A 24935-nucleotide genomic window follows, 5' to 3' on the forward strand; every position below is an offset into this window, starting at 1 on the left:
GGAGGAAACAATTTGATAATTAAGTACCTTGACACAAGATCATGTAGATACCCAATTCATACCTTCATGTAAAGACGCTTCCCTTGATTAATCATGCATTTATTCTTTGAATGTTTTAAGCAATTATTTATTTTCTCAGGTAATATATTGTCTTTCTTCAGAAGTCTACTATTCTCCACTTCATTATGATCGTTCCCAGTGGTAATTTCTTTTTTTTTATGTATTTGGCAATTGACCAACAAAATATTTGAATATGAAGTCATGAAAATGTCTTTCTTGTTTTTAAATAATTAAGGTTGCCAGTTTAAAACTACAGTACAGTACTTAAGTACTACTGTATTAAACCTGACCAATGACCTGATACTTGTTGTGCCATTTTGGTTTTGCTTTATTTAAATTAAATATTTGGCAATGTAGATCACTTTTCAGTGAGTGCATGAAGTACTGCCAGTTTGAGGCCTCTGTTACCAGTATAATGTTTATCTAACAACCAATTTTTTTTTATCTCAATCACTCCTGGGATTTTCCCAAGTTTTTCATGCTCCCACTCGGATTTGGTAAATAAATAAATCAGTATTTTTAAAACAGTAAACAGAAATGATCGATTTCGACCAAAAATAATAAAAATAAATAAATAATAAAATAATAATAATATTATTATTTTATTATTATTATTATTATTTTTTTTTTTTATTATTTTTATTATTATTTCTATATCCTATACAGTTCTATGGCTGGTTTTTAGTTATAAACAAAGGATGTTTACAGGGGAATCAGTAAATAAATCTGAATAAATCATGGAATTAAGTCATTGGGATGAATTAAAATGACCACTGCTATTACACATAAGCATGATATCATTACATCAAACATAACCATACAGCTGTACTTTTCTACCTACAAATGTGGTGGCAACTTCTCCTTAATGAGGCTCAGTGAGTGTATAGTTAATGTGAAACCTGAATAACAAGTAATTATCTTCTAAATATACAAACCATAAGTTACATATTGTGGTATTTTTTTTTATTTATTTATTTTCTCCATGTTCTTCACAATTTGTTTACATCATAAATCCTACCCACCAACACTCACTAAAGTTGTTAGAAAGCAGTTTCAGAACATCAACGAAATCCAACCATTTCCTTAATTTACATGATGTAAAATAATATGCAAATATCAGCCAACCACCCCTTGCACATCTACATTAAGGTACAAAGAAGAGCAATCATATGAGCACAATTTTAGCTTTATTTTATTCAATTTATTTACATAAAGAATTGAGTAGATGATTTCGTTTGAATCGAGCTCACACCACAACATCTGCTCTTGATTTTATCTGGCTTGAAGAACAATCACACCCCACACAATAACATTGAAATAAAAGTGAAAGCTATGGCTTGAGGATGAGGTATCTGAGAAATGAAACTGTAACCCCAGAGGTATGCTTTAGTTATTCAGTATTTTTTTTTTTTATCTATGATTCAGTTTTTATTATTTATTTGATGCCATTTGTTTTAAAGTTCTCAAACTGAATGTAGCCATAAAAAGTACATCGGTGACTATTACTTTATATGTATTTTTCTTTTAACATTTATTGCTAAAGAATACAAATAAACTAGATTATTACTTACTGAGCTTATTGGTATTCCTCTTTTTGTTAGTGCTGCCATTTGTATTTAGTTTTGCTGCTTACAGTTCCAAAGTGAGCAGAAGCAGGAGATTTTTAAGTGATTTGATAATACTGGGACGATGCATCGACTTTTATACTGACTTTGAGGACTCCACCCCTTACCCCCTGGAGTCCTCAAAGTCAGTATAGAAGTCGATTATTTTAAATTCGATGCATAATAAAAACTGAATCATAGATAAAAAAATAAAAAAAATACTGAATAACTAAAGCATACCTCTGGGGTTACAGTTTCATTTCTCAGATACCTCATCCTCAAGCCATAGCTTTCACTTTTATTTCAATGTTATTGTGTGGGGTGTGATTGTTCTTCAAGCCAGATAAAATCAAGAGCAGATGTTGTGGTGTGAGCTCGATTCAAACGAAATCATCTACTCAATTCTTTATGTAAATAAATTGAATAAAATAAAGCTCAAATTGTGCTCATATGATTGCTCTTCTTTGTACCTTAATGTAGATGTGCAAGGGGTGGTTGGCTGATATTTGCATATTATTTTACATCATGTAAATTAAGGAAATGGTTGGATTTCGTTGATGTTCTGAAACTGCTTTCTAACAACTTTAGTGAGTGTTGGTGGGTAGGATTTATGATGTAAACAAATTGTGAAGAACATGGAGAAAATAAATAAATAAAAAAAATACCACAATGTGTAACTTATGGTTTGTATATTTAGAAGATAATTACTTGTTATTCAGGTTTCACATTAACTATACACTCACTGAGCCTCATTAAGGAGAAGTTGCCACCACATTTGTAGGTAGAAAAGTACAGCTGTATGGTTATGTTTGATGTAATGATATCATGCTTATGTGTAATAGCAGTGGTCATTTTAATTCATCCCAATGACTTAATTCCATGATTTATTCAGATTTATTTACTGATTTCCCTGTAAACATCCTTTGTTTATAATGAAAAACCAGCTATAGAACTGTATAAGATACAGAAATAATAATATTATTATTATTATTATTATTATTATTTTTGTATCCTATACAGGTTTATATCTGGTTTTTAAAGTGCTATTATTTTATTATTTTATTATTGTTAATTTATTTATTTTAATATTTGTATTGTTTCTGGTCGAAATCGATCATTTTTGTTTACTGTTTTAAAAATACTGATTAATTTATTTACAAAATTCCAGTGGGAGCATGAAAAACTTGGGAAAATTCCAGGAGTGATTGTGCTGCACGGCATCGGGAGAAAAAACTTTTTTTTTAAACGCACAACGATGACAAAAGATAAACTCCCAAGAGAAATAGTTGTGAAAGGAAGGAGGAAGACAGTGAACAATGACTTACTTGGTCGGCTACTGTTTAGATACAAGCCGTTGTAGCGCATTGAGTCTGGGTGAAGGGAGAGCTCACTAACTCCAGTTGCAACAGAAATCATATAAGCACAGACAGGTTTGCAAAACTCGTGCTTTTTTATTTTTCTTGGCAACAGCGTTATGAGTTAGTCAAAGAAACGTAGAAATCAGCATCAGAAAATAATAAGGACATATTCCTCGGTCTCGCACACATGCGGTAATAGCGGAAAATGCAGTGGCATGCTATTCCCAAAATTCCTTCTAAAGGAAGCGCAACATATTTCACCGGTTACACTGTGTGTAACGTGTCTTTCGTTAAAGCCTGTGTAAAGTACATTAGTGTAGACACCTGCGGCTTATAGACAGGTGCGGTATTTATGTTAAAAATAAAAATATTTGTAAAATTCAGTGGGTGCGACTTATATATGGGTGCACTTTATAGTCCGGAAATTACGGTACATTGTCAAATGTGTAACTTAAATAGAGCAAAACCAAAATGGCACCTATGAAAGTACTCAAAGTAACAAAATAAACTAAATGATAATGTTGATCATGTTGATGGACGCGATTCAAAGAATCAAGCCATTAAAATGATCCGATCTTCCGTCACTATTGCACACAAACACCACACTTGTGCATGAATATCACATGCACGTCTGTGGCCACGTGATTAGATCATTCAGGTACGGCTAATGACGAGCATCAATAATTAGTATCGATAGCTATCTTTTTTTTTTTTTATATATCTGTAGTCCAGTATTGATCGATTTACGTACCGGTCCAAAAAATACCGGTTCTTGGTACCATTTCTAATTGTGATGCATGCAAATCCACCTCACCTGTGATTTAGATTTCAATAATATAGCATTAAAATAAGTGTTAAATGAAATAATAAAGTGTTGCATGGAGATAACAGTACAGATTGTAACATCTGCAATACCTTCATAAAGAAACAGTTGGAAACTACTCCCAGAAAGTAAAAATACAGCAATCATAGATTTAGTACTAAATGCTGCATGGATTAAAAAAAAGATAAGGGGTGGCCACACCCACTGAATTGTACAAATATTTTTATTTTTAACATAAATACCGCACCTGTCTATAAGCCGCAGGTGTCTACACTAATGTACTTTACACAGGCTTTAACGAAAGACACGTTACACACAGTGTAACCGGTGAAATATGTTGCGCTTCCTTTAGGAGCATAGCGGTATTTTGGGAATAGCATGCCACTGCATTTTCTGCTATTACTGCGTGTGTGGAGACCGAGGATTATGTCCTTATTATTTTCTGATGCTGATTTGTAAGTTTCTTTGACTAACTCCTAATGCTGTTGCCAAGAAAAATAAAAAAGCACGAGTTTTGGAAACCTGTCTGTGCTTATATGATTTCTGTTGCAACTGGATTTAGCGAGCTCTCCCATGACCCAGACTCAACGCGCTACAACGGCTTGTATCTAAACAGTAGCCGACCAAGTAAGTCATTGTTCACTGTCTTCCTTCTTCCTTTCACAACTATTTCTCTTGGGAGTTTATCTTTTGTCATCGTCGTGCGTTTAAAATAAAAGTTTTTTTCTCCCGATGCCGTGCAGCTCAGAACACAGGTAAGGTGGGTTTTTACGTTTCTGTTCAGAAATTTCATTGGTCTAATGTTGTCACTCAGTTTTTTGGCTTGAAGTTTGTAAAACCGGGAAAAACACAGGAAAAAATCATAAATTAGCCGCTTCGTTGTTTAAGCCGTGGGGTTCAAAACATGGGGAAAAAGTAGCGGTTTATAGTCCGAAAAATACAGTAGATCACTTTTCACTGAGTGCCTAAAGTACAGTCAGTATTAAGGCCGCTGTTACCAGTTTAATGTTTATCTAACAACCTATTTTTTTTTCCAATCTCAATCACTGGGATTTTATGTTTTTAATGTAAATGCTCTCACTGGTACAAATAATAAATTATTGATGTTTTGTAAATAAATGAATAAACAGAAACAAACTATTTAGACAAACTACTTGTACCATTACACCCCTTGTACCATTACACCCCCCAGTCTTCACAGTGGAAGAGCCCATTAACTCCACCACCGAAAAAGGAGAGACAGGTCCAGAGCTCGATCAAGTGCATGTTCATCGTCTTTTTTGACATATGTGGCATTGTGCAATGAGGATTCGTCCCCAGGGGCCAGATCGTCAATAGTTCTACTGCCAGGTTTTAAGAAATCTAAAGGAGGACATTTGGCAAAAGAGACAGAGCTAATAAAGTTAGTCTTAAAACCTTCTGATACCAGCTCATGTAGATGAAAGGCCAAATGTTCTTTTGTTTTTTCCAACAGAAATATCATGATATTAAACTTCACTTGACATAAATAAGCTGATGCAAGATTTTGCACACGGTACGAAATAGACAACAAAACCTGGAGCCTTGATTGAGATTTAAATGATAACAGGAAATATCCAACACTGATGTGCGTGACAGCGTGTACTTCTTTGATGATGCACGAGGGTGGTGTAGCAGCCTTTCAGGTGGCGCATGTGTGGTCTCAGACGTAATGTGCTATCGTTACTTAGTAAGGCGCAAAAAGGAAAACAGGAAATCACAACTTGTTCAGATGAAACTGTAAGAAATTGGTTCCTGTAAAAAAAAGAAGTAAAACTAAGAATAAAAAAAAGACAGGTTTCTGTTTATTCGAACTTATTTAAACATGTGCCATTCCTCATTTACAAATATACACATTTATAAAAGCATGGGGATAATAATAAAATAAGCAGACGTAATAGTTAAAAAAAAAATAAAATAAAAATTTTAATCGTTTATAAACCGATAATTAATTTGCTTAATCATAATATATGGCAATAATGTCAACAATTATATATTTATTCATTTAAATAATGTATTTAACATTCATTTAATGCAAACTTTTAAAGCAAGTAAAATCCAAAGACATAAAAAAAAAAAATAATCAGTGCTTGTGTATCTTTATGCATTATTTACTCAAAATATAACTATAATTAATGGGTTTTTAAAGACGGTGCTCTTCTGGTAACCACACTTCTGGTTTTTATGTAGCAGAGATTTCATCTACAACTTGAGTGAGAATCTCATCGATGACGTCGCAATCATAGTTCACCTGCTGAAGGTCCAGTGCAGGGACAAAGGTGACCAGGAGATGTGCCACTTTCTGTCTGAGATCTCTCAATTTGAGGCTGGGGGGGGGGGAAACCAACTTTGATTAATTCTATAGTTTTATGTCTATTGTGTCAATAATCTACAGCCTCAAATCATTTTGAACAACACAAACTGTATCACTGTGTGGAGATATTATACAGATTTTATTTATATTGTGCAGTTGAGATTTTACCTGTATGTTTGTAAATTACTGGTTTCTTGTTTGATCTCTGCTGCCATCTCTGGTCTCTCCTGTGCTTCATGTTGCATCGAGTGTGAGTCTGTTCCTCTTCCTGAGGTGGAGGCGTGTGCTGAAGTTGTTGCACTTTTTTCGTGGGAGAAAACAGCGAAATCTGTCTGGACTCCTTGATCTTCTGCCTGCACATTTTCGATCTTTACAATTTTAGTCTTCATTTCCTCTAAATCTTTTTTCAGACTCTCACAGCAGCTCGACAATGTGCAGTTCTGTTTTTGTAGACTGTCCACCTGTGTGTGAAAATGATGTACATTGGTAGAAGGTCAAAATAAAAATTGTATGACATTAAATCATTGTTCTTTATTAACTGGGCATATTTCTTTTTATTGTGTTTTTTTCTCTACCTTTTCATTTAACTCTTCTTTCTCCTTATTTCTCTGGTCCATTTCCCTTAACAACGTGTCAATCTGACAAACCAGATCATCACACTCTAACGACGCTCCCTGGCCTCTTCTCTCCATCTCTGCTTTCTCCATCTTTAGTTTTCCGAGCTCATCTTGGAGCTGCTTTATCTCTTCTTTGCCCTGCAAATGCAGCATTTTGTAGTCTGGCCCCTCCTCTGGGTTGGTCTGTGTGCTATTGTGGCTGTGCTCCTTCTTTAGTGTGAGCTCCAGCAATTGCTTCTTCAGCTCATCTACTTCAGAGCCTAGGAGAAGCAGCTGAGCATGGCTCTTATCTCGCTCCTGTGCCGCCTCTTCCAGGAGTGTTAGCAGTTTGTCCTGCTGCGTCTGGGCATCCATTAAATTAAGAATTGATTTTTCAAATGTTGCTGTACCCTGCGCACCTGGGCTTATTTCATCTGAGTGGTTTCTTCGGCTTAGTTCTTCTTCTGGGTTTAATGTACTCTCGTTTCTATCTAGGTTTTCTTCCTCTATATGTGGTACACTGGTCTGTTGGGTTATTCTTTCCTCAATGATAGAGTTCATGTGTTTGTTTGCATTTTTGTCTACTGGAGAGGGATCTTTTCCTGATTCAAAATGCCTGCCATCACTATTGTTGCACTTTTCATTGTCTGGTTGTCCTGAATCCTTGTCTTCTTGTTTCAATATTAGTATTTGGTGAGTCTGTGTACCAATGCTGACTTCTTTAGAGGAGACTGAGGGTAGATGTGCTGTAGCTGTCTCCTTGGACACTGTGGTATCACTGTCAGGACAATCCTTTTGTTTTCCCAACTCTTCCTGACTCCCCACTGGCTCGGTTTTTACAATAGCAATATCAATTGTTCCTTTTGCTGACTTTGGCCTTGGTGAACTGATGCTCTCAATAATCGTTATGTCATTATCCTCATCATCATCATCCATTGGCACTGTTTCATTATCTATTTCTGCTGCATGATCACCATCATCATCTCTACTGTCTATGTTTGGTGAGAAACAGTCCTTAAGGATCGCCGTGGATGTCGATGGACTGCCTGGTATGTTGGCGCCAAAACTGACTCGTTTTCTGGCTCTCTTCGTCTCGCCGTTATCTCGGCATGGGCTCTGGGCTCTCTTCCTCCTGAAGTGAAGGGAAATGAAATTATTCAGATGTGCTTTATGTGATGTTATTGTGAAAAAACAAAAGACAAAATAAGTCATGAAGACATGATATTACCTTGTTAAAATTGGAGTACAAGATGGACTGGATCCTGCAGAGTGCAATGACAGAAGTAACCTTTTATTTAGTAAATACAGAGACATAATGTATATGCACCCACAAGAAAAAACAGGCTCTCACCTGCAAGTCTGTGGGAATGGGAACTGAGTGGAGAGCTGGACATTTCCCGGGGTGAATTCTCTTCTGTTCTGTTCTGTGAGTGTAAGTTATACACTGTCACACACATGCATTATTGTATAAAACTTCATTTGTTACAAAGGTGAACCTAGACAATGAAGCAGGTCATTTTCAATAGCTCATTATACTCACTCAAACTCTTTTTGTTATCAATTGATGTCTCCCAGTTTAAGATTACCCTCTTGGCTTTTACAATATCTAAATCAAACAGGGCAGCTGAGACCACACCAGATCAGGCCAACCAAGGAGCCGTCTTGACTTTCCTCATCAATTTTTGTACACAGTATGTGTACTGTGAGTTTTGCCTGAGCTTTTACTTCACCTCATTTTATGCAGTCCTTACTTCCCTGCACCTACCTAGGCACTCTTCTAGGAAATAAGCCTATTAGAGAGCAATCAATTCATTTTTTGCCCTTTGCACATAGACCACAGTTGATTCACATTGTATAATAAATTATGGAGGAGTTTAAATTAATAGAAAATATAAATAAAGCGGGTATATAGTACATTACATATAGTACATTTAATTATATAGTGTTCTAGTGTATCTCCTCTTTTTTGTCTTAGTCTTTTACATCTATAAAATAGGTCTCTATAAATGTTCTCACGCCAAGTTTGAATTGATGCTGAAGGACTCTGAGTTTAGCGTTTTGTTTGGCCAGATGTACGATAATCTCCTTTTCCGCCCTCTGCTGCTGCTCCTTCTGAAATAGACACATGACCAATCAGATTATTGTACAAACAATATTGTCAATATAGTGAAAAAAAAAATTAATAATAGTTAGCAATCATATCCAATATCATTATTATAGACTTTGTTTTAGTAGCTGGTACAAAGATCACATATTCCAATTCCTCCTTAATGCTGATGGTGGAATCAGTAACCTGGTAAGCAGGTAATGCAGTGATTTTGCAGGAACAAAACAAGAACATCACCTAACAAATCTAATTAAAATGGACATCACCTGCTGTTTGTGCTTCTCTTTCTCCAACTTCTCGCTGTTTGAAAACACATGTACAAGTGTTTACATACATAAACATTGCATTTGGAAAGAATTCTGACCCCCTTCACTTGTTCCAATGTTATGTTGCAGCCTGATTGATTTATTTTCTTATTAATCTGCGCTCTGAACCAAATAATGACAAAGTGAAAACAGAATTTTGGAAACATCTAAATTTTTTATTTAATTTATTTTAATAAATATCACGTGTACATACACCGATCAGGCATAATATCATGACATCACGACCTGTGATTAAATAACATTGATTTTCTTTTCATTATGGCAGCTGTTAGTGGGAGGCAGCAAGTGAACATTTTGTGCTCAAAGTTGATGTTAGAAGCGAGCGTAAGAATTTGAGCGAGTTTGACACTCTAGGCTAGACGACTGGGTCAGAGCATCTCCAAAACTGCAGCTCTTGTGGGATGTTCCTCGTCTGCAGTGGTCAGTATCTATCAAAAGTGCTCCAAGGAAGGAACAGTGGTGAACCGGTGACAGGGTCGTGGGTGGCCAAGTCTCATTGATGCACATGGGGAGGGAAGGCTGGCCTGTCTGGTCTGATCCAACAGGTGAGCTCCTGTAGCTCAAATTGCTGAAGAACTTAACACTTTTCATTCTCGTTCTGGCAGCAAAACGGGTGGTCACTAATGTTGGCCTGATCGGTGGCCATAAAGTTATACCTGATTAGTGTAAGAATTCAGTAATTAGCTCAGGTGCCTCCCAATTCTCTTAAACATTGCTGTGATGTTTCTACATCTTGACAAAAGTCTACCTGTGATAAATTAATTTGACTGGACATGGAAAAAAAAAAAACAATCCATGAGGTCAAAGCAACTGCCTTAAGAGCTCAGAAAGCAGATTATGCAAGGCACAGATCTGGGGAAGGCTACAAAAATTGCTGCTGCACTGAAGATTCCCAAGCACTGTGGCCTCCATAAATCTCTAATTTAAATCTTTAATCCCAAAGCACCTGAAGGAGTCTCAGACTGTGTGGAACAAGATTCTTTGGTCTGATGAAACCAAGACTGAACTGGGTCACCTCAATTCTAAATGTTCTGTCTGGAGAAAACAGGCACCACAAAACCAACTCAACAGTGAAGCATGATGGTGGCAGCATCATGCTGTGGGAGTGTTTACTTTGTTCACTTTTCCACAGTGCTCAGCACCTTAGTCTGGGCCAAAGGTTCACCTTCCCACATGACAACAACCCTAAGCACACAGCCAAGACAACACAGGATTTGGTTTAAAGACAACTCTGTGCATGTCCTAGAGTGGTGCAACCAGACTGTTTTGTAAGTCCCCATCCAACCTACACCAGCTTGAAAGGATTTGTCATGAAGAACAGCAAAAAATCCTCCAATCCAGGTGTGCAAAGCTTGTTGCGCCATACCGAAAAGGACTAGAGGTTGTAATTGTTGCTAAATGGGCTTCAACTTGGAAACTGAGTAAAGGGTCTGAAAACTAATGTGCATGCGATATTTCAGTTTTTTTTTCTTTATTTAAAAACATTATAGACATGTCTAGAATTAGATTTTCACTTTCATAGGGTACTGAGTGCAGATGAATGAGGAAAAAAATGTAAAATAAAATTGTAGTATCAGGCTGCAACATCATAAAACTGAAAAAAAATTGGAAGGGGGTCAGACTATATATATTTATAAAAATAAATCTTTAGTGTAAATACGTACTGCACTTTGTAGGTTTTTTGCATTCTGGGCTGTTCATCTTCTGAATCTGAAAGCTCTTGTTCAACTGTACAACTCCTGAAAGAAATGAACACATTGTATTTTTGGATGGTGCATAAAAAATGAATTGTTGTAAAAATTAATGGAGTCCACATGCCATTATCATGACCTCAGTTTAGAGTTTCTGCTATATGGCCAAAAGTATGACCATGTATTTCATATCTTGTTGAACATCCCAGTCCAGATTGACTTCCCTTTGCTATTATAAAAATATAAACTCTTCTGGAAAGGCTTTTGAGGTGAAGCACTGATGCTAGATAATAAGGCCTGGAGTGTAGACAGCATTCTAAATAACGCTAAAGATTTTTAGCTGGGTTGTGTCTTTACAGGGTAATGTCTTTACAGGCCTTGCCTTGCCACAGTGGCATAGTCCTGCTGGAACAGGTTTGGTCTAGAATTCTTAGTGCCAGTGAAGTAAAATCTAAATGTTACAACACAAAAAGACATTCTAGAAAATTCTCTGCTGTTAGCTTTGTGATAATATTATAGGAAGGAACATACTGCACTGTGTTGTTTGTGTGTCCAAACACATGGCCATGTAGGGTGAATCATGATCATAATATGCAGCATTACAATATCTTTTTTTAAATGTATATCATACGTCTTTGCACACACACACACACACACACACACACGCATACACAAAGATATACATTTGCACAGGGAAACACACAAATATACTGTACATACACGTTCTTATGCACACAAACTAACCTGTACTGGTTGTCAGGGTTCATGCGGCAGAACCACTTTTCAGGTAGCTTTGCACTATCGATGCCATCAGGAAGTTTTCGCCACTTGTTACAATCGTTGCACTGAACCCAGTTTTGATCTGGTTGCTTCCTGCAAGTCCACATAAACACACAGATCTTTTATATATTGAACAATCTCATAAACCCCACCTAGCATTTCTGTCCATTCTTCATTTACACTGTTTTAGACAGTTTATCATGTAGCTTTAGGTCAGCTTTTTGAGGTAGCTTTTGATTCCTGTTCTTGGTGGAAATCTGCCTGCCGAAAGATCTGAAATGTGGTGGTGCATTCTAAAATGCTTTTCTGTACGCCAATACTAGGATCAGTATTTTCTTTATACATTCTGATATTTTACATTCATTTCTTGACCTGCACCTGCGTGATTTTATGAATTACATAATAAAGTGCCATGCAATTGAAAGAATTATTTAATTTGATCAATAATAAAATATTATATCAACATTATATGGTGCATAAGGTATCAGAAGGAAGCAATAAAGATACGTTACACATTTTGAACAAAATATCCATTTTGGTCCAAATACACTACAATAATATTATAGTCAATTCCAGAATAATGTGTACCTGAAATGAGAAATGTAGGTGTGTGTGTGTGTGTGTGTGTGTGTGTGTGTGTGTGTGTGTGTGTGTGTGTGTGTGTGTGTATGTGACTCACATTACAATCCTTTCTGATGGAACAAATGAAACAAGTGTACACAGCTGATTTTGGAGATGAATTTGGAAATGTAGTTTCTAAACAAGGCCACACCAAAAGCCATTCACTAGAATCACTTGATTCAGTGCACTATTTTATTATAGACCACTAAAACCTAGATCTAGCACTTTCCTCCTAGAACCCATACATGTTACTCTTGAAATCCATGAAGGTAGTTAGGCTTTCCCAGGCAAATTTGGAAACCTAAATCAATTAGTAAAAACAACTGATGTCGAATTCACACACTGTGTATATGTAGAGGAAATGGTGCAAATTGTGTCTGAGTGCGAAATGAGAGTCTTAATTTCAAATGTACCCAGTTTACATGCCGTTTTATTTCACATTCTTCTGTTGATATAAACTGCTTGCAAAGGAGTGGAAATAGAAATGAATTTTCTGCTGGATATCCCCCTGAACACTAATCTATACCAATATTTTGAGAAAATTTTCTCTGGCACAACTGACACCCAATATTGACAATATTCAAATACATTTTAAATATAAAACAAATCTCATCATAAAGTGAAAGTCTGATCAGAACTGTGAGAGTGTCAGATCACTGACTGAAAACAGCATATCCTAGTCATGGAGCAACAGCTCAGAAACTGCTGTAGTACTGGAAAAGTGTTTAGGAATGACAGACTAAAGCAATCTGAATGCAAAACACAAACATGCTTTGATATGTAGTTGTTTTGCTCACAGATAAGCTTTGGTTTGTGTGCACTCCAATGCTAATTTTTTACGTTTACCAAGAACATTACTGAAATGTGATGTAATGGAAGATATCCAGAAAGGGACACAAGGTCATCGTACGGTACCATGCACAACTTTAAGTTGCTAATCCCCCTACTGTCATGTATTTGAAATGTAGAAGAAAATTGTCTGTGTGTGGTGGCATGTGTGTGCATGCATTTTTACTTACACCTCATCTTCAATGGGTACAATGCAGTTTTTTTGCAGACGTCTATGACGGATTTCCTTCCAATATTCCTCAAGCTTAGTATTTAAACTTTGGATGGTTCTCCTGCACAAACAAAATACATTTAACACATCATTTCCACTTCTATATACAAAATTAGCATAGATCACTGCATTTATTCAGGATGTTTTCATTTAGGATGGCACAAAAGGAACCAGCTGATTAACAGGGCCACACCAAGGACCATTCACTAGAATCACTTTGTCCTTTCCTCTATTACATTACAGACCCCAAAAGAGCATTTTCATCCTCAAACCCATACAATAGTCCTAAAATACTTGAAGGCAGAGCGGCTTTGGCAGGCAAGTTTGAAATTAATTTGTCATTTGCACAAAATGCTAATTGAACAATGAAATGTATGAAATGAGCTATTAAAAAAAAATGCATACTTTAGAGGATAAAGAGAAAGAGGAAGAAGAAAGGAGGTATTTAGAAATGCACATATGTGGTGTGAACAATCCTTTAACACATGGAACAGGAAATTTCATTTTAAATGACAGTGGTATTTAGATACACACCTGTACTCTTCTGTATTATCAAAGTCCTGCTTGTTGTGCATTGGGGTGAGGTAGTTACACTCTATCACCCCAATAACTCTCACTCCTGTGTTGTTAGCCTGGTAATAACAATAAAAACTGTAAACCTTGTGCCTATGTAAAAAGAAATTAAAGAACATGCATGCTTTTTTGTTATCCTGAAATATTATATGTTTAATGCAATTTTGTAATCGTAATAGCATCATAATGGATAATAGCACTGCCCTCATACATGGCCACCATGAACTCCACTCATCATTTATCCAGATCCTGATTAGACGCATTCTCACACTGTATAAGTGACTCTACTTCATTGGAGTATATGCTCAGTTCTTTCATATTTCTGATTCAAACCAAGCTTAATGTTTCATGTTTGTACATATTCTGAACATGGGCTTTTTCTTTCCTGACCTCGAATCTGCTTCAAATTTGGAAATGTTTGCACTTCTGACAAAGTTTGTTTACATCAGGCCATGTCTTTATTTGACACTCGTGGTTTTCTTTCAGATTCTCCGGTTCCAGATTACAAAAACATCCCCCTGGATATTAATGTGTAAACATGATGGCTTGTAACTTTTGCTTTAAAATGACAATACAAACAGTACACAGCCACTATGATGTAATATTGTTTTACTATTGTTAGCTTTCTTGGTTTTTCACCCCAAAACAAAACAAAAATAAATAATACAATGCTGCTTATTTCTAAATGTTAAAAACTATACAAACTGGACGATCCTCACTTTGCGCTGACAAGCGACACGTTCATAGGCTTTGATGAGGCGGTTTTTGTGGTACATCATCAATCCATAGTGGTCTCTGCTCTTTGTGTTGTAGCCAAATGTGATCTTTATTGCCTTTTTCTGAGACAAAGACTTAAGGATCAAGTTATAAATATAAATAAAAATATGCTTCATTAGACAGCAAGTATATAAACAGATGTTAAAGACTCCATCGACCACATCATATTTGGCAAAAAAGGATACAACACATGTGGGTTTGTATGAGTCCTTGTCGACGTGCGCTAAGCTTTTGGAAATGAGCTGAGTTTTCACCATCTGCCCTCTAATATTAATCTGCATTCTTGGCTTTAGATACAAGATACTGGTGTATGCCTGATTTAGGAGCAAAAAAATATAGACAGCATGTGACCATGTGCAGACCAGTATTATTATTTTAGTGAGCTGGCAAACTGTAACGATTTTTAGTATTCTGTAATCTGCATCTCACCCGCAGCGAATATTCACTCTCGGGTGCTGACGTCTTGTGCTCAGATTCCTTGTTTGGCTCTGCACTGTTCTCACTAATGTCAATAGGGATCCGAATATCATAGCGATCCTTATCGAAGTCAAATTCCAATTTATCTGAGAGCGTTCTACAGAAAAACAAACCTTATTGTAGAAAACCCCAATGAGGAACACCGTACATTTATAACTAGCATCAATATCCTCAGTAAAATATACAAATTCTAAACAAAAACATATTACAAACATATCTAACTGTAAGTGGAATGGGAGAGAAAATTCACAATTGACTCCACAATCCTCTTCAGTGTTCAGTGATTGGTGTAATCTACAATGAATTGATCATCACTTTTATTAACTCAACATCGATCTATATTACAATTTCTCTGTGCTTCCTATCATTTTTTCCCCCTTGTTTCATCCCCTATTTCTTTCTGTCTCATTCACTCTGGTTACTTGCGTAAGTTCCAGATGATAATACGAGTTCCATTGGAGTTGGTGCCACATGGGCCATTAATGGCATTGAATTCAGACCACAGTTCCTCCTTGGTGTTGAACAAAGAAAATTGCAGGATATCCTTAAGACTTTCCTTAAACTCCTGTGTAACACCGAGTGAACAGAAAGGTTAAGGAACAAACTGAATATTTAAACTCTCAGAAAGCATTTCAATATTCGTAAATGAGACCTTAATATCAGTGCATAAACTGAGAATCTTGTTATAGGCAGTTATACTTTTCTATTGCTGAGCTTCTTTTATTTGTAGTGGTAAAATCTTTAATTTCTTCAATCCAGCAATGCAATTTATTCACGTCTATCTAAACTTTTTAAATCTCTCTGCATAAAGGATATCAGTATCTCCAGTGTTGGTAAACATGACAATAGGCACTATGACATTATGTGCTTCTATCTTCTCAAGGTAAGTCTGTGACAGCATGCCAACGCACTTGGTGTTGTCTTTCATTGAGAACACGATGGCATCCTTCCCCAAGCGCATGGAGCCCGACTTAAATCCATTACCGTAAAGACCCACTGGAGCATGACCTCTTACTGCCTTCTTATCACTGAAGCCAAAGCTGAAAGACAGACAGGGAGAAAGAAAAAATATGATCATTGAAATTAAAAAACAGGAAAAAAAATTTATACATACAAAAACTGTATACATAATGTAGGTTTCACGAACATACTCATACCTGAGCATTTTGTGCATCGTGTCATAATCCATACCATTTCCATTGTCCATGAAGGTGAGACAATCCAGGCCTTTGACTGCTGTTTTATCAATCCAGAATTGTTTTGCACTGACATCTGGGTCATAAGCATTGTCTGTAGAAAAAAAACAAAAACAAAGAAGAGTCGTTTGTATCACTTATATTATAGTACTTGCCTGTTTCTCGTTTTATATGAGTGTTTGGATTTGTAGTTAGCTCAAATAAAATCATCTGACAAATGCAAACAAACCACTAAACAAACAAATCCTGGAAACTCCACAGTCATGACTGAAATCTACACTGCTGGTCACAAGGTTGATTCCAGCTCAATGTTTTAGACAAGATGCAAATCAGAATCCTTTTTGCCCTCCATCACACAATGCGCCTTGTGTATTTTCATGACCATTGAATAAATGGAAATAAATATAAATGGGCAAAGATTTCCTATTTTGAATTCATGCTCAGCGTGGTATATGTACACACAATGGTGTAAAAACATGTCTGACTGGCTGGGTAATAAAAAACAAAACAAAAAAAACAAAAACAAAGCAAAGCGATTATTTTACTCCCAAATGAGAGTTAAATTTCAAATGTACCCAGATTACAGGATGTTTTTTTTTTTTTTACATTCTTCTGTTAATATAAATTGTTGAAAAAGAATGAAAACAGTGGAAAAGTAAAAACTGAATTTTATATATATATATATATATATATATATATATATATATATATATATATATATATATATATATAATTCAGTTTTACTTTTCCACTGTTCCACTGTTTCACTGTTCCACTGAAAGAATGAAAACTGTGGAAAAGTAAAAACTGAATTTTATATATATATATATATATATATATATATATATATATAATTCAGTTTTACTTTTCCACAGTTTTCATTCTTTCAACAATTTTCAATACTTATTTTCCTCACTGTATATATATATATATATATATATATATATATATATATATATATATATATATACTTATTTTCCTCACTGTATATATATATATATATATATATATATATATATATATATATATATATATACAGTGAGGAAAATAAGTATTTGAACACGCTGCTATTTTGCAAGTTCTCCCACTTAGAAATCATGGAGGGGTCTGAAATTGTCATCGTAGGTGCATGTCCTCTGTGAGAGACATAATCTAAAAAAAAAAATCCATAAATCACAATGTATGATTTTTTAACTATTTATTTGTATGATACAGCTGCAAATAAGTATTTGAACACCTGAGAAAGTCATTGTTTGCAATTACAGAGGTCAAACGTTTCCTGTAGTTTTTCACCAGGTTTGCACACACTGCAGGGGGGATTTTGGCCCACTCCTCCACACAGATCTTCTCTAGATCAGTTTGAGCTCCCTTCAAAGATTCTCTATTGGGTTTAGGTCTGGAGACTGGCTAGGCCATGCCAGAACCTTGATATGCTTCTTACAGAGTCACTCCTTGGTTATCCTGGCTGTGTGCTTCGGGTCATTGTCATGTTGGAAGACCCAGCCTCGACCTATCTTCAATGCTCTAACTGAGGGAAGGAGGTTGTTCCCCAAAATCTCGCAATACATGGCCCCGGTCATCCTCTCCTTAATACAGTGCTGTGCCCTGTCCCATGTGCAGAAAAATACCCCAAAGCATGATGCTACCACCCCCATGCTTCACAGTAGGGATGGTGTTCATAATTCTTCTTCCTCCAAACACGTTTAGTGGAATTATGACCCAAAAGTTCTATTTTGGTCTCATCTGACCACATGACTTTCTCCCATGACTCCTCTGGATCATCCAAATGGTCATTGGCAAACTTAAGACGTGCCTGGACATGTGCTGGTTTAAGCAGGGGAACCTTCCGTGCCATGCATGACTTCAAACCATGATGTCTTAGTGTATTACCAACAGTAACCTTGGAAACGGTGGTCCCAGCTCTTTTCAGGTCATTGACCAGCTCCTCCCGTGTAGTTCTGGGCTGATTTCTCACCTTCCTTAGGATCATTGAGACCCCACAAGGTGAGATCTTGCATGGAGCCCCAGTCCGAGGGAGATTGACAGTCATGTTTAGCTTCTTCCATTTTCTAATGATTACTCCAACAGTGGATTTTTTCACCAAGCTGCTTGCCAATTTCCCCGTAGCCCTTTCCAGCCTTGTGGAGGTGTACAATTTTGTCTCTAGTGTCTTTGGACAGCTCTTTGGTCTTGGCCATGTTAGTAGTTGGATTCTTACTGATTGTATGGGGTGGACAGGTGTATTTATGCAGCTAACGACCTCAAACAGGTGCATCTAATTTAGGATAATAAATGTAGTGGAGGTGGACATTTTAAAGACAGACTAACAGGTCTTTGAGGGTCAGAATTCTAGCTGATAGACAGGTGTTCAAATACTTATTTGCAGCTGTATCATACAAATAAATAGTTTAAAAATCATATATTGTGATTTCTGGATTTTTTTTTTTAGATTATGTCTCTCAAAGTGGACATGCACCTACGATGACAATTTCAGACCCCTCCATGATTTCTAAGTGGGAGAACTTGCAAAATAGCAGGGTGTTCAAATACTTATTTTCCTCACTGTATGTATATTATATATACATACATATACATACACATATACAATTTTTCCTTTTTTTTTATCCTGGACAAACCCCTGAATACTAAGCTATAACAATTTGGTGTGCGTGAATTTTCTGCCAATTTAGGGTCCTATCAACCCTTTTTTTCATCTTTCCCATCCAATATATTGGAAAAACATTCAAAAACAGCTATGAGAGCACTCTGTAAAATGCATTCACATTTATGTCATTTGGCAGATGCCCTTATCCCGAGAGACTTATAACTGAACAGTTAAGGGTTGAGGGTTGAGGGCCTTGCTCGAAGGCCCAGCAGTTGCAGCTTTGTGGTGCTCATATTTAAACTTCCAATCCAGAGACCAGTGCCTTAAACCCTGAGCTACCACCTACCACTAAAATAATAGGAGATTCCTTGGCAGAGAAGCACATATCATAGAATTGCACAGAAACTACAGTATGTATCATAAACCATTCCTCTGCAAGCAACCCAACAAATAAAAACACAGTCAAATCCATTCCACTGCTTTACCACAAAAAGCTTCAAGTAAACTAAATCAATAAACCTAATCCAGCATGCTAGCACTTATTGAAAGAACAAACCCTTTACAGCCCTGAGTTGAGATCTATGTTGGATGAAACACTTAGGATGAGACACAGGCTTTCAAATTTCACCGACACATTATTGTAATATTTCGTGTTTTAGGTTTTGGCTAAATAAAAGAAGATTTTGGACTTGCATCTGCCCATCTGCATCATGTATATGACAGCTGTTGGAAAATGTAGCAGAGTTTCCGGATGCTACTGAGTTGTGTTTACCAAAAAAAAGAAGAAAAAAAGAAAAAAAGAAAGAAAAGAAAAAAAAGGAGTGAAATGAATAGTGACTCACCGATGAGTTCTGCTATAGCACTGAACGGCCCTGTGTGACTTGTAGAGTTTGTATGCAGGTAGCGTGGATTAACCTTTAAACAAGAAAACACAATATGACAATGAATCAGAATCAAAATTAGAATCAGGTTTATTGGTCAAGTGTGTTGAGACACACAAGAATTTGGTTCCAGCTGTTAGTGACTCTCAAAAGAATAGACATAAATAACACTATACATTCAGCTTAGACCAAACAGACAATGTTAGACAATATAGACAGTACGAGTATTAAATAGGGATACAAAGTATATGACAGATCAGTAATGTACATAAAGTGTGAGAGTGGGTGGTAATGGAAATAACAATATTGTGCATCAGCAATAGTGTGTGTAACATGTACGGATGATGTGAAAACTGACAGTTCTGATAATGCAGTACTTATAGATATGAAGCAGGGAATATAATTATGGTGAGTTGTTAATGAAGCATCATTAAGTACATTTCTTAGCATATAAAACAAGTGGAGTATTTCAACAACAAAAATAGTTTCAACAGTTCCAAATTTAAACCCAGAACAAAAATGCACTAAATCAAAAATCTAAATGTGATATAAATGATCTATTCTATAACAATTTCTGCAAGTGTATTCCAAGAAATTAATTATCAGTGAGACCATCAGTCGAGCCTAGACAGGTATTTATCAGTAGAAATCACAGAATAAACAGAAATAATTACACATGCTCTAACCCCACCACTACATTCTGTACTATATAATAAATCGTGCTTCGTTTTAGCATATAAAATACAAAACTGCATTAAATTTTCATTCTGGTTTATGATCAAAAGGTTGTTGATTCATTTTCTATAACAGCAGAGCTCTTACAAGTCAAATCACGTTTAGATTTACACCATTATTCTATATTTATATTTCTATATTGCTCATTCAAATGGACTAGCACAGTGAACATGCAACACAACGCAAACTGATCATTAATTATTTAAAGCATGCTATTTAGCAGTAAAATACAGAATAATGTAGAATAATTGATGTCCTTGTGGTATTATGTAAGAAGCCTTTATGGAAAGTCTTTAGAAAGTTTTGTAGCTCTCTATTTCTTAAGACAACAAGCTGCAAGTTAAATAAAAGTTATTAATCTTTCCAGTCTCATTCACGAGAAAAGAAGTAAAGCCATGTTAATATGGTAAAGTTTCTACATCAGATATTTAAACTTCTTTCTTGGGATTAGATGCCAGTGATAAAATAAATAAAACCTGGCCAGTAGTCGCTCGAAGTGTGATAACTCATACGTTTCTTAAGGAAACCGCGCCTTTTTTACGTTTTTGATAGTTAACAATAATGTGGTTTCGTCTTAAGCTTGTCGTTGCAGAGAAAAGTTTCATTGCTGAAGAAACGAAACATACACTCGGATGAGGAAATCACAGTGCTTCGGATTCCTCTACAGATTTTCTGGTCCACCTTAAAATCATGTTTAAGGATTATTTACTTTATAGATAAAGCTTTTGAAGCTTTATTGAACTTTAGACTTATATGAAGAGAAAAAGTTTTAGCAATAGTTATTTACAAGCTGTCCTGCTGAACACTGAACACTGCTTGTGTGTGTGTGTGTGTGTGTGTGTGTGTGTGTGTGTGTGTGTGTGTGTGTGTGTACAAAATTTTGATTTTATTTGTCACGTACACGTCCATACAGAGTACGACGTAGCGAAAAGCCACAATAATAAAATTTTATTTAATCAATGTAATTGGTGCCCATTTAATCGATTCAATAATTTTAATCAATATAATATTAACATCATTGCATTCAACTGATTTATTCAATTTTTATTTTTATATTTAATTTTTTATTAAATATTATTTTATATAATGTTTAACCAAACAAACTGTTGATGTTCATAAATGTTAATAATAAAATGCATTAATAAAATAATATTAATAATATTAATAATAAATACAAGCAATTTTATGTTTTGCATTTCCCCCTAATTTTACCCAAATTGAACTGGACTGTGACTTAATAATAATAATAATTATAATAATAATAATAATAATAATAATAATAATAATAATAATGTCTTATTTTGCTAATTACCCTTTCATGCCATTATTAGAGCAATATACTACTCTCAGCTATACAATACTGTGCAGTAATTGTTTAACAGGGTGTAGTAACACAGTCTGTTCCAGCATTGCTTTTATACAGAAATAAATGGGACACCTGTAGAAAACGTTTGCATCAAATTTCAAAACTTAATTTATTTACATTGCTGCAGAACAGCTAGAAGTTTTAACACGGTACTTATTCCCTTTAAAAAAATGGGGCAAAAACAAGCAAGCTGTTTATTATTATTATTTTTTTTTTTATGGGGGTATGTTAACATTTTTTGACGAGTAGTGTATGTATATATAAAACATTGACAGACAGATAGATAGACTTTTGGTATAAATCTGAAATGTGCATTAATTTTCAGATTTGGTTTACTTAACCTATACTCTTTCTTTTCCTTTTTTTTTTATTGGGGTATTTAAACATGACCAGTAGTATATGTGTATATACATTTCTTTTATAGATTTTGTGGCATTTCATTCAAAAATGCATTTGTTGTGAAACCGTGACATCATATAAACCTGTTCATACCCATGAGTATAAATGTGTGCATTTTTTCTTTATTCATTTTTAAACTTAAACACTTCACTGTTATTAAAATAGTGGTATAAGTATTATAATTAAATGCACTTTAATGGACCCCAGTGTGTCAAATCAGACATCATGTCCAGTGAACATTTCTGGAATATTAATTCCAGATTTTGAACCGAAGTTAAACTGATGAAATATTATTAGATGATAAACAGTGCCATGATTTGGGAAAAGATTTTGAAAGAAATTGTAATATAATATTAAATATTATTCATCCTTTTATCATATCAAATATTATATGAAATATATAATCAATTTAAAATCTGCATCCTCTCAAATCAATCAACAGCAGATTAAGCATTCAATAGCGCCATCTATCGGTCACATGCAGCTACGTGAGGGGCGTTTTAAGGTAGACTGGACAAATGTTCAATAACAAACGGAACTTCCGCTTGCTGTACTGTTATCAGTAGATATTTTCAGCTGTTCATACAGAATGTCATTTAACACCATTATTTCACTGAATTACACAGACCTGGTTAGATGACAAAAAATAAACAAATTCACTCCACCCTAATATGTATGCAAATATTACGCACGAATTGAGATATATTTAATTTCACACGGACAACACATTGCCACTATGCGTTGATATGTTTTGTTGTTTGCTGGTTACAGATGAATATGTAAAGTATTTGACTTACTGCGCTTAAAGGTATTCCCCGATCTGTCTTCGCCGCCATGTTCCTAATCAGTACAAGCAGAGCAGCTCAAAGTGGGCGTGGCCGACTCTGGGCGGGCGGAGCCTGCAGGAGCTACATACGCCATTTGAGACAGACAGACACAGACAGACAGACAGACAGACAGACAGATAGATAGATAGATAGATAGATAGATAGATAGATAGATAGATAGATAGATAGATAGATAGATAGAATTTCTTTCATTTTGATCCCACAGTTAACATCTCTAAGTTAATTTTGTTTATTTCTGGAAGTTCATCAATAACCTTGATACATATACATACACACACACACACACACACACACACACACACACACACACACACACACACACACATATATATATATATATATATATATATATATATATATATATATATATATATATATATCTTTATATTTAATTTATATACCCATACATATATACATACAATTTACCAAAAATAATAATTGCTTGCTATTAGAATAAGGATTTTTTTTTCTTTTTCAAATAATGAAAAGATGCTATACAAATAATAATAATAAAAAAAAAAAAAAAAAGATATCACCACTGTTCATTACTGTTACTGAACTGTTAATTTTGTATAGCACACTGACACACAAGAAAATCTAAGACACTTATTTACTTGTTAATTTTTACCTCTGTGTTAACAAAAAATAATTTGGGAGGATCTCTATAAAAGATATCTGATCATTTATTATGAACCAGATCAAGTCCAATTTCAAGCTGATGTTCTGTTGTTCAGGTTTAACAGGAATGAAACCAGCAAGAATATTCCATATTTTGTCATTTATTTATAATTTATTAATTACCATTATTGCAAAATATTTTATTTTTAATATTAACAGCAAAGTATTAACTCAATACCTTCAAAATGTTAGTGAAATGTACATTTTGTTCGCACGTAATTTTTACAACCCCTAATTCCGTAGATATTACAAAGGTACAAAGGTTACTTAATATTACATACAATGGCTAACGTACATGATAATAAATTACAGCCACAAATAAAAGTCGAAAGCCAATAAAGGGTGTAATACCATAAAGGCAGAATGTGTTTATTTAAAAAAAAAAAAAAGGTTTTCAGAGGGCAATCCAGTTCAGAGAACAACACAACATGAACCATTTATGCGTCTTTCACTTAATAGACATATAAAATGTATGAGCATGTGTGGAAGACAATTATGTATTAAACACTGTGCCTATCACATTCACTGTTTATCTTTCAGGCACTTCAACAAACTCGTTTGAAATGCGTCCATAAAACATAGAGAGATTAATTGTTTTTATTAAAATGAATTCTACTTAATATAATCATATAGATAATTACTGATATTTATTCCAAGATTGCTAGATCATATTGATTTGTGCACTAAAACGTTGTTGTTTTTTTGGTAGCAACCTGGTAATAAACCTAAATGTGCCCCTGTGTTTGCTCTGTTTGGAGAGCAATGCATTCAGTAATAAAGATTCTTCTTACCAAAAAGGACTGTGCATGCAGCCTACATACATGCCTGTTGTTTTTTTTTACTTAGAATGAAGCCAGTAAGATAAAGTAGGATAAAGAGTTACAGGGAACTTCAAGAAAAAAAAGAGACATGATATTGTATTGCTGCAGTCCTGTATACTGGGATTTTGCTATAGCCTTCTGATTTTTCTGCTCTAACACACCTAGAAGATGTTAACAGGGTTAATCAAGTATGTTAGAGCAGGTAAAACAATGTCTAGCAG

General features: G+C 35.1%; 2 protein-coding genes across 3 annotated transcripts in view; both read right to left on the reverse strand.

Moving 5' to 3' along the window:
• Positions 1 to 1891, reverse strand: part of LOC124381425 — a 32677-nt gene extending 30786 nt beyond the window's left edge. Inside the window, exon 1 of the mRNA XM_046843038.1 lies at positions 1632 to 1891. Within this exon, the coding sequence (XP_046698994.1) occupies positions 1632 to 1670 (39 nt within the window). The 5' untranslated portion in view covers positions 1671 to 1891. The remainder of the gene's footprint in view (positions 1 to 1631) is intronic.
• A 3755-nt stretch (positions 1892 to 5646) lies between these two features.
• Positions 5647 to 23253, reverse strand: LOC124382899 (MORC family CW-type zinc finger protein 3-like). Of its 2 annotated transcripts, XM_046845231.1 has the most exons (19): positions 23165 to 23253; positions 19829 to 19901; positions 16343 to 16475; positions 16002 to 16225; positions 15608 to 15764; positions 15138 to 15282; positions 14894 to 15022; positions 14651 to 14770; positions 13893 to 13990; positions 13318 to 13419; positions 11642 to 11770; positions 10871 to 10945; positions 9147 to 9180; positions 8790 to 8885; positions 8125 to 8197; positions 8002 to 8035; positions 6753 to 7905; positions 6346 to 6638; positions 5647 to 6190 (listed from the first exon to the last, which is right to left on the reverse strand). In XM_046845231.1, the coding sequence occupies exons 1-19, from the start codon at positions 23201 to 23203 to the stop codon at positions 6046 to 6048; spliced, it is 3252 nt and encodes a 1083-aa protein (XP_046701187.1). In that variant the 5' UTR covers positions 23204 to 23253; the 3' UTR covers positions 5647 to 6045. The 2 variants fall into 2 exon arrangements, with proteins under 2 accessions (XP_046701187.1, XP_046701189.1); XM_046845233.1 differs by lacking the exons at positions 19829 to 19901; positions 23165 to 23253 and having other exon boundaries at positions 16377 to 16475.
• Between the last annotated feature and the right edge of the window lie 1682 nt (positions 23254 to 24935).

The sequence above is a fragment of the Silurus meridionalis genome, chromosome 3 (assembly GCF_014805685.1).
Source record: "Silurus meridionalis isolate SWU-2019-XX chromosome 3, ASM1480568v1, whole genome shotgun sequence".
In the NCBI taxonomy this organism is placed as follows: domain Eukaryota; kingdom Metazoa; phylum Chordata; class Actinopteri; order Siluriformes; family Siluridae; genus Silurus; species Silurus meridionalis.

Coding starts and splice junctions, on each gene's coding strand:
- LOC124382899 (XM_046845231.1), bottom strand. CDS start 23,203: ATGGCGGCGAAGACAGATCGGGGAATACCTTTAAGCGCA. Junction 8,036..8,124: donor CCATTCCCACAGACTTGCAG/GTGAGAGCCTGT, acceptor TGCACTCTGCAG/GATCCAGTCCATCTTGTACT. Junction 7,906..8,001: donor TGTACTCCAATTTTAACAAG/GTAATATCATGT, acceptor CCTTCACTTCAG/GAGGAAGAGAGCCCAGAGCC.